The sequence below is a fragment of the Myotis davidii genome, unplaced genomic scaffold, assembly GCF_000327345.1.
Source record: "Myotis davidii unplaced genomic scaffold, ASM32734v1 scaffold3486, whole genome shotgun sequence".
NCBI classification, from domain to species: Eukaryota; Metazoa; Chordata; class Mammalia; order Chiroptera; family Vespertilionidae; genus Myotis; species Myotis davidii.
The window spans coordinates 55,519-66,398 of record NW_006297226.1 but is presented as its reverse complement, the minus strand read 5'-3'; the positions used below and the strand labels follow the sequence as shown (position 1 = coordinate 66,398).

General features: G+C 50.8%; 1 protein-coding gene across 1 annotated transcript; it reads right to left on the bottom strand.

Annotated features, from left to right (window-relative positions):
* Positions 1-7,940: 7,940 nt before the first annotated feature.
* On the bottom strand, positions 7,941-10,874 carry KCNJ11 (potassium voltage-gated channel subfamily J member 11). The gene has a single exon (XM_006773038.2). The coding sequence runs from the start codon at positions 10,260-10,262 to the stop codon at positions 9,075-9,077; it is 1,188 nt and encodes a 395-aa protein (XP_006773101.1). The 5' UTR covers positions 10,263-10,874; the 3' UTR covers positions 7,941-9,074.
* Between the last annotated feature and the right edge of the window lie 6 nt (positions 10,875-10,880).

Below are 10,880 nucleotides of genomic sequence, written 5' to 3'. Positions count from 1 at the left end.
CAAGGTGGCCCAGCCAGTGTCTGAACAAAGCAGGAGTCTTTGGCACTCTCTGTTGGAGTGGTTGAGACTTTCTCAGAGTTGCACGATAGTTTGAAACTCTTGCTTCCCAATCCTTTCTACTTCCTCCCTTCACAGATACCAGATCTACATCATGATCTAAAGACTTTCCTCACCTACTTCTGCGCCCACTTTCATAGGCACTACTCCCAATAACGCTCTCCTATTTCTAACACATCTAGAAAGCTGCTTCTCAGACGATTCAAACCACTACCACAAGAAGAGACTGAAGAAGTGCAACTCCGTGCTTTCACTAAGGTGCATTCATGATTTATTCAGATGGAGGAGCACTGGAAAACTGGCAGTTCTTACACAGTGACAGATAGCAGAAACCACAAGCTTTCTCAGAGAATGTATAAGTAACTGACATTACCTTTCCTGATGACTGCCACAGCTTGCTCAAGAGCAGACTGTTCAAGCTGCCCTCCTGGATAGCCTCCAGCCAATCATCTCTTTTCAAGAAAAGGAAAAAGCAACGCTTCCCAAAGAAGATAGACAATTGGCCAGCAGGGATATAAAAAGGTGCTCAACATCAGTAATCATCAGGGAAATGCAAATCAAAACAATGAGACATCACCTCACGCCTCTTGGAATGCCTACTATCAAAAAGACAAGAAATAAAACGTAGTGGCAAGGATGTGGTGAAAAGGGAAGGCTTGGGTACTGTTGGCGGGAATATAAATGGGTGCAGCCATTACAGAAAACAGTATGGAAGTTCCAAAAAAATTAAAAATGGAACTACCATAGGGAGCTATTTTACTTCTGGGTATTTATCTGAAGGAAAGGAATATTCGAACTTGAAAAGTTATCTGTACCTCCATCTTCATTGCACCGTTACTTACAATAGCAAAGACATGGAATCAACTTAAGTGTCATCGATGGATGAGTGGATAAAGAAAATGTGATACACTCATACAGACACAGTCACGCGCCACTTAACAAAGGGGATACATTCCGAGAAATATATTGTTAGGCAATTTCGTTGTTGTGTTAACATCATTGATTATACTTACACAAACCCAGATGGTATACTAGTAGCCTATTGCTCCTGTACAGTCAGGCTACACTAAAATCATAAAACAATATGAGACCAAATCAAGCAGAAGAGAAAATGATATCAAGAGATAGTCAACAGGCTAGGCTGCTGCTGGTGTAACTCCACATACTGTTTTTCAGCAAACTTATTTTTTAACAAATATATTTCAGATTTTATTTATGATGATCTTTGTTAATAATTTAACAAATATATTATTGATTTCAGAGAGGAAAGGAGGAGAGAGAGATAGAAACATCAATGATAAGAGAGAATCACTGATCGGCTGCCTCCTGCACCCCGCCAACTGGGGATCGAGCCTGCAACCCAGGCATGTGCCCTTGGCCAGATTCAGGAAGCTGAGTTTTGACCAAAAAAGTGTGGACCAAAAAGGCTAGGCTGCTGTTAGTGTAACTCCACATACTGTTTTTCAGCAACTTATGACACTCTGTCCACTGAGCCAAGCCATCTAGGGCAGCAAACTTATTTTTATACATAAGAAGAGTGTTGTCCCATACACCAAAAGGGCTGTGGGTTCAATTTCTGTTCAGAGTACATACATAGGTTGCAGGTTTGATCCTTGGTTGGGGCAGGTACAGGAGGCAACCCATCAATATTTCTCTCCCACATCCATGTTTCTCTCTAAAATCAATGAAAACATATTCTCAGGTGAGGATTACAAAAATAGCAATAAAAGTATAGCATAGTAAATACATGAGCCAGTAACAATCGTTTATATCATTATCAAGTATTTTGTACTGTGCATAATTATATACACTTTTATATGACAGTAGCTTGTTTACACCAGCATCACCACACTCCTGTGGATAACACATTGTGCTACAATGTTAGGATGGATGACTCCCCAGATGATAGGAACTTTTTTTAGCTCCACTGTGAGCTTATGGGTCCACTGTTGTATATGTGATCAGTCCATTGTTCCTTGAAACATCATAATGAGGCATATTACTATGCACACAATGGAATATTATTTAGGCATAAAAAAGAAGGAAATCTTGCAATTCGTGACAACATGATGGGCCTTAAGAGCAGTATTTTAAGTTAAATAAGAGAAAGATAGGTGTGATCTCACTTATATGTGAATCTAAAAAAGTACCCCCCCCCCCAAATGAGCTCATAGATACAGAGAACAGATTGGTGGTTGCTTGAGGTTGGGGACAAGAATGGGGAGAAATGGGTGAGTGGATCAAAAGGTACAGACTTTGAGTTTTAAAATAAATAAGTCATGGGGATGTGATAGCACAGTGACTCAAGTTAATAATGCTGTATTGCGTATTTGAAAGTTGCTAAAAGTAAATCTTAAAAGATCATCATAAAAATATTTGTAACTGTATGGTGATGAATTTAAATTAGACTTATTGTGGTGATTATTTTGCAATACATACAAATATCAAATTTTATCCTGTACACTTGAAACTCATATAATGTTATATGTCAATTATACCTCAATTAAAAAAGAAGGGGGGGGGGGAGAGAAAGCAATACTGTCTGCAGACTGTGACCAGTTTCCATTTCATATTCTATTTATGTTCAGTGAGTTCAATCTGTACATGCCAGTATATGAATAAAAATATTCCCCTTTATTTATGGCTGAGTTATTCTTTGCTAGAAAATAAGTGGCTTATCCTCTATCTCATGATTAGTAAAGAGTGGAGCTTGGATTTTTAATCAATATACCATACTAGAGGCCAGGTGCGCAGAATTTGTGCACTGTTGTGGGAGTGCCTCTCATCCCCTGGCTGTGGACCCGCACTCTGAGCAGCTGCTCCCTGGTCCGGCATCTTCCATGGAGCCAGAGCACTTGCCTCTCCAGGGGACCAGGTCGGGCCGGGCCCAGGGACAATAGCACGGAGAGGCAGCGGAGTAGGCCTCAGTCCCGCAGGAGCCACGAACCCGCCTCCAGGGTCAACTCTGTGAGCCTGGCAGTGGCTCTGTGTGGCCTGTGGGTGTCTGGAGGAGGTAGCAGGGAGCAAGGAGGAGGAGCCTGGAGTGAGGAGGCAGTCACAGCCTGGGTTCCTGCCTGTTGGCCCTGGGTTCGCAGCCAGAGCAGCCACGCATTCCGGTCAACCCACCTACACTCCCACTGTGGTAGCACACTGACTACCAGTGGACAGCTCCTGTGTTGAGCGTCTGCCCCCTGGTGGTCAGTGTGTGTCATAGCGACTAATCGACCAGTCGTTCTGGTCATTCCGCCATTTGGTCACTGGGCTTTTATTACATGGGATTGATTACCAAGGAAGATGCAGGATGTGAGGTTGGGCTGTGAATCATGAGCTTGATCATTAATTAGATCTAGGAGAGGCTTCCTCTGTACAGTTCTAGTCTGTTCTTAGAGGAGGACCTGATAGTTGGTGTGTTTGGCCCTTGCGTTATTTTCTGTGACTGGAGCAAGGTGGCTGATGCTATTCCTAATTGGATAGAAGTATGGGCACCTCCGCCAATTGAGATTTGCTCTGTGGAGGGTCTCATGTCAGGTGTTGGTCACGGGTTACATACAGTGTGGTTCTGAATGCAGTTATCAGGGATGTGCTGTGTTGCAGAATTTAGTTTATGTGTGCCATGAGATGAAAAAGGTTGAAAATCCCTGGTTTAGAGGGATGGATAGAACAGACTACCCATAGCTGAACTCCCACCTGAGGGTGAGTTAGAGTGGCCTTTAGTGGTGGCCTGTGGGGATCACAGCATCAATGTGGTTGGTGCCTGTTCTGAGAATATAATTAGAGCAACCAATAAATTTCAAAGTGGAAGGAGGCACGTGGCAACAGTGGGAAGTAGTCCAAAGGTGTTTCTAGTGATTGAAAGAGAGTGGTTGAAAGAGAATGACACCCTTTGGAAAAAAGTAGTAAAGCAGAGGAAGCTTTATAAATTTAGTAAAAGAAATTATAATTATGTAGAGATTGTGATAAAATAATGCAAGGGGAAAAGAAATAAAATATAGATGGGGGAAAATCACAAATGGGGTCTTTTATATAAAATAATGCAAGGGGAAAAGAAATAAAATATAATTAGATGGGGGGAAATCACAAATGGGGTCTTTTTATAGGGAAGATGAAAATATTAGCTATAAAACATGGGGAATAGTAATTAGACATTATTGATTGAAGAGAATCTATGATGTAGGAAAAAAAGGCAGCACAGAGTTACTGAACTCAGATATAAGTATGCTGGTCAGACCCTGAGAGACCTGAAGAGAGGCAGGATTATGGGATGATTTCCATTGGCAGTGCCTGGCTCTTGGGACTTACATTAGCTGTTCTTAAGGCCAGAGGAGGGGCCAGACCCACTGTGAAATACCTTAGCGGCACCATCCTTCTACTTCCAAGATGGATGGGAAACCGAGGACACAGTAGGACGTTAGTTAACAAGGATCTCAGTCAGAACTGTACTGCGTTTACTTCTCTCTGGGTTACCCTGAAGTGACTTCCCTTCTCCAGTAATAGTGGCCTTGTGAGGAAAACTGGAATGGATCAAATAAAGAGAACATAGAGGCAGGGCTTCTCTAAGTCTGGTTCTCTTCACTTTGGGTCCTAATGGTCTGTGGAGGTGGAGTTTGGGACATATTTGTGCTGCAAGGAATGGTGCCCCTTCATGAAGAGGAGGTGTGTGGCTGAAGACCTCTTCTGGGTACCGCTCACCTGGCCTGTACTCCTGTACACCCTTGCTCCTCCCAGGGAAGGAAATACATTTGTGTAGTTGCATATGCACTTTGCATTAGTTCCCCACTCCGTGGTGTCAGTGCCTGAGGTCAGGGGAAAGGCCTGTACCCAAGTTGGCCAGCGTAAGTGACCTGCCTTTCCTGTCACTTCAGAGTTGGGCCTGTCCAGAGTGGAAATAGAGTAGGGGGTGTAGGTAGCACCTGCTTCCCCTTCCACGAAGACATACAATGCCCCAGGCAGGTGGACCTGGCAGAGAGGATGCCGATCATTTAGAATGTAGTGCAATAAACTCACTCTCTGGGACACAGTCTGACTTGAATCCCACTGCTCTCTCTTTCCCCAGCTTCTTTCAAGCTGGACCACATCTGTTGTCCTTCACACCTGTCCTAGTCTGGGGTCAACAAGACTTTGGCATGAAAAATTCATATCTTCTTCCCCAAAGTCTTCTGCATGTCTTGGTACTACATGAGGTGTCTGATACCTGGACCTGGGGAAAGGTCAGAGGTGACCCCGGAGACATGTAGGGAGCCACCTTGGTAGAAAGCTCCTTGGGGAAGTTCTCCTTAAGGAAAGCTGCTGGGTAGGAGCTCACCTGTAGGATGGAGTTGGGAGGATGCCACCTGTGGATAGTGGTCCTGAAGCAGCTGGACAAGTGGCCCCCCTCTCCAGCAGAAGGGCCACGTGACTGGCTGTAGATGCCACAGCTTAGCCTGCCATCAGTCTCAAATCTGGGATTCAGGGAGGCCCAGGGGCTTCCTGAGTTACAGTCTCCCTCTTACTCTTGGTCTAGAGACGACTGTCTTTCTGTGGTGGATTTGACACTTAGGAAAGGTGGTGCCCCTAGTGAAAGCTGGAGCTCAGGTCACTGGGACTGTGCAGCAGCCTCGGACAGACTCAGGCTCGAGTCTTGGGCCTGTCCTTTACTAGCTGTGAGATTTTAGCAAGTGAATGTCACTCCTGATCCTGTTTCCTCATCTGCAAAATTGGAGAACAGTGCCTCCATCAGCACTGGACCGTGGTGACACGAGGTGCTTCCCTCCTGTGTCCACGGGGGCTGGGGGAGAGCCAGTTCTGCACGCAGGGTGTGGATTAGCACGGACTGATGTCTGCTCTTATGTGATGTCCAGTGCTGTCCTGGAGGCAGCATATCAGAAATGAAGTGCTCACAGGAGCTCCTGCTGGGCTGAGTGGAGCTCAGGGGACCTTCTTTGGCCAGGTGAGTTCAGTGCTTTAAAGCAGGGATGCCCTCAAATGGAAGGGGCGCTACCGGTGGGCAAGAACATTCACAAGGGTAAAGAAAGGCTTGATACTTCCCCTCCATGGCTGAAACTTTCCAGCTTCTCCCTGAGCTAAGCCTTAAAGGTGGGGGTGTCTCTCTTCCAGTGACCAGTGGCCCTGATTTTCTGGTATCAAGTAGGTCTTCTCTGTGACCAGCAGGTGGCGCTGAGCCCTCAGTTCTGTCACCAGCGGCTTAAGGTCTGAGGGCGGGAGGAAGGTTACTCTGGATGGAGTCATAAGGATGGTGCCGCTAAGGTATTTCACAGTGGGTCTGGCCCCTCCTCTGGCCTTAAGAACAGCTAATGTAAGTCCCAAGAGCCAGGCACTGCCCCCAGAAATTCTGGGCTAACTCTGAGTAGCTTCTCATCTCTTCTTTCTTGAAACCAGAAATGGGTCAGCTCAGCCACGCTAGGGGACTGTGTGGTGCAGGGAGGAGGCAGCTCAGAGCTTGGAACTGCAGCAGCAGCAGTTCCTGGCTCTCAGCCTTGCCTCTTGATTAGCCTGGGACAAACTCTCACTGATCCAACAAAAGCCCTCCGCAGGCCTCAAACTGCAGCAATCCGCCAGGGGTGTCATGTACACCATCCATCCATTCATCCATCCATCCATCCATCCATCCATCCATCATTCATCCAGCACTTACTCAGTGCCAGGCACAGGGCTAAATCAGACATAGTTGCTAATCTCAAGGAACTGTTGACTTGGGGGAGGGGAGACAGACCTAAAAATTCAAGCAAAGGTAGAATGCCCACAGACACAGATGAAGGGGGAAGGACCATGTCTTTCCAGAGGAATCAGGGAAGGCTTCAAGGAGGCATCATTTGGCCTGAACTTTTATGGATTTCAATAGGCAGACATGAAGCCTGGGCAGTCCAGGCAAAGGGAGTAACATTGGCAAAGGCTCAGAGGTAGGAAGGTCAATATTATATGCAAAGAGGGGATAGTAAGGCAGCCAGGGGAGTGGGAGGGTGCACAGGGTCCTGGCCACTGTGAACTGCAAGGCTGGAAAGAAGGTAAAGCTGAAATGGCTGGCTATGGGTCTAGCCTTGACCCAGAAGGCGATGGGCGCTACCGCAGGTGGTTGACATAGGAGGGTATGATCATAAACCTTTTTAATAAGACCACCGGTGGCTGCATCAAAGATGGACTGAGGGGGTGAGATGGAGATAAGAAGACTAGGTAATATGTGCAGCCACAGCCCCTGAGATTAGTTCAAGGGGCAACTGTGAAGAAAATAAGATCAGGCAGAGAGACGCTCATCACCGAGGGGAAATGCAATAGCACCCTCTCTCTTAACATCTGCTTGGTCAGCTGTCTCATCATGTGGCTGATGCAATAGCAATCACAATAGCTAACATTTATTGAGCACTTATTATGGACCAGACACAAAAGCATTTTACATATGTATATTTTTCACTTCCTCCCACAACAATTCTATGAGGTAGGTACTATTAGTATCCCTACTTTAGAGATAAGGCAACTGAGGCACAGAGAGATTAAGTTACTTGACCAAAATCTTAGAGCTAGAGCCAGGATTTGAACGCAGGCAGCTGGCATAGGGGCTTATGCTCCCATCACTACACTAATGCACAGGACGTCCACACTTCTCTCCCTGAGCACCCCAGCTTTGCTACAAGTTCTTGAGATCAGAGGCAGCGCGATAAGCCTGGTGAGTGCCCAAAGGTTGAAATGGCCAGACAGGTGGGCAGGGCTGGGCTGCCTGAGGCAAAAGGGGAAGTGTCTCCTCGAACTGGGGTAGAGAGCCAGCCTCAGGCCTCTTTCCAGGGCTCCTGGACTATACGCCATGGCACCTCTGGCATGTGGGCTGGCAGCCCCAGCCCTCCCCTCCCTGTCCACCAGCATGCCTCCTGCTTCCCCGCAAGAACAGCCCAGAGTTAGAGTCATGAAGGCGGGAGGCTTTATTGACAAGGAGAAGGCAGAATTATGGGTAAGTACACACAACACTGCTCCAAGAGTCCAGGCCTGGGGCCAAGCCCATCAGGGCCAAGGGCCCCTTCACCTCAGGGACCTTGCTCACCCCCACCATCCTGAGCTTTCCGGCATCTCCTTTTCTAGCAACCCCTAGACCCTCCATGGACACTCTCTGGACAAAGTCAGTGGCAGCCCCTGGTGGGGAGCCAGGACCAGAGTTTGGTCTGAGGCTGAGGGAGTGTGGTGGGTCCAAGACCCCCTTCGCCTCAGCCTCCTTCTGCGTGGCATGCCAGTGCCTGCCCCAGCCCACCCCAGCGTCTGAGGGTGGGGGACAGAAAGGAACAGGCAGCCCCAGCCCACGGAGCCCTCACCATAGAAGCCTTGGTGTTGGGGCAAAGGGTAGGGGAGCAGAGCCCATCTCCCCTCCCTGTGCCTGAGAGGTCTCAGTGCAGCTGAGCCTTCTCAGGCCATTTCCTCCCTGCAGGAGCCTGCCCCGTGGAGGGGAATCCTGTGAGCCTCAGCCTGTCCCTGTCTGTGCAGGCTCCACACCTCCAATCTTCCAGCGGGAGTGAGCTCCCCCACTGCCTGCCCTCCCCAGCTGGCCCACTCTTTAGCTCATCACGTTTTCAGGGAGCAAGGGTGGCTAGGGCCTGACCACAGGCACCTCTTGGGGCCACAGAAACACAGCAGCAGGCCCCCAACCTGGGAACTGTTCTTCCCCAGCCATCTGCCCAGCTGTGGCTGGTTGATCATGGGGCTCCAGAAGTAGCTGGAGATCCAGCGTTAGGGCCTGACACTTCCCACAGTTTCCCCAGCCTTGAGTCCGGGGAGGAGCACCAACCAGTCCTGAGTTGGGGCTGGGAGGAGCAGGGACAAAAATAACCCAGTACAAGCTCCTACTGAGACCAGAAATAGGTAGTGACAATGCCTTGTAACACCCTGGGCGAACGCAGCAGGGGGGAGGCTGAGCTGGGAAGGGCCCGGCCTCACACCAGATCCTGACCTGGCCAACAGGCCCACACCATGTCCACTCTACATATCGTATCACACTGCCCCTGTGCACACACATGTGGGGCGAGAGCCCAAGGGACCATGGCTCAGGACAGGGAATCCGGCGAGATGCTAAATCTGGGCTTGGCCTTGGCAATGGCCACGCTGCGCTTCCGCAGTGGCCCGCGGGCCGTAGCGAGGGTCAAAGCGTCCAGTAGGCTGCGGTCCTCATCGAGCTGGCGGGCCGTGCAGAGTGGCGTGGGCACTTTGATGGTGTTGCCAAACTTGGAGTAGTCCACGGCGTAGCGGCCATCTTCCTCGGACACAATGGGCACGAAGCGCTGACCCCACAGGATCTCATCGGCCAGGTAGGAGGTGCGGGCTTGGGTGGTGATGCCCGTGGTTTCCACCACACCTTCCAGGATGACAATGATCTCGAGGTCCTGATGGTGGTGCAGGTCGCTGGGCGCCAGGTCGTAGAGTGGGCTGTTGGCGTCAATGATGTGGTAGATGATGAGGGGAGCCACCAGGAAGATGCTGTTGCCGCCCACTCCGTTCTCCATGGGGATGTCCACCTGGTGGAGGGGCACCACCTCGCCCTCAGGGCTGGTGGTCTTGCGCACCACCTGCATGTGGATGGTGGCGCTGATGATCATGCTCTTGCGGAGGTCGCCCACGCGCAGCATGAAGCAGAGGCGGCCTTGGCGCAGGGCGATGACCGCGTGCTTGCTGAAGATGAGGGTCTCGGCTCGCCGGTGGGCCTGGGCCGTCTTCATGAAGATGCAGCCCAGCATGATGGCGTTGATCATGAGCCCCACGATGTTCTGCACAATGAGGATCAGGATGGCCAGTGGGCACTCCTCCGTCACCATGCGCCCGCCGAAACCAATGGTCACCTGGACCTCAATGGAGAAAAGGAAGGCGGATGAAAAAGAATGGATGCTGGTGACGCAGGGCACCATGGCGTCCTCTCCAGGGGCCAGGTCAACAGGAGCCAGGTCCCCGTGGGCGAAGGCGATGAGCCACCAGACCATGGCGAAGAGCAGCCAGCTGCACAGGAAGGACATGGTGAAGATGAGCAGCGTGTGCGGCCACTTGAGGTCCACGAGGGTGGTGAACACGTCCTGCAGGAAGCGGCCCTGCTCCCGGATGTTCTTGTGCGCCACGTTGCAGTTGCCCTTCTTGGACACGAAGCGGGCCCTCCGCTCTCGGGCCCGGTACCGGGGCTCGGCAGGGTCCTCTGCCAGCCGGGTCAGCACGTACTCCTCAGGGATGATGCCCTTGCGGGACAGCATGGCTCCGGCGGCCACCAGGGAGAGGCGTCCCTCATGGGGGTGCCCCCTGACCAGCCTCCAGCCTCACTGTAGGGTCCCTTCCCTGGGTTCCCTTCCACTCTGGGACCACCCTCAGCCTGTGCTGGCCTCACTGAGACGCCTCCCCAACCAGACTCATCCCCGCCTCCATCTGGCCCCTGCTTCACTTTTTACACCCGTCTCACACCTCAGCCCACCTGCTCATCGCCTAGTGAGCCGCCCACCCTACCGGTTCCCCACCTGGATCGCAGCTCAACAATCTCTCATCTCCTGGCCACCCCAGGGTGGGAGGTGGGGACCCTGGTCTAAGACCCCGTCTCCCCACCCAGCCGTCCTTCTCCCCCACCTCTTCCGCTGTGGCACTCAACACCTCTGGTTATTATCAACTGACCAGACCTCACCCATTTCTGTCCCTGGGTCTCCTCCAGGCTAGTTTCATGCCCTGCCCACGCCCTAGGCTCACCTGCAGGTATGGCCCCTCTCTCCCACCCCACCCCTTGCAGCGGTCTGGCCGCTCTCCGCTCTCCGACCCCGTCCAGCTCTCGTCCTCTCTGTCTCCTTGGGATCCTGCGCCCTCCGGAGCCACCACCCCGCCCGGCG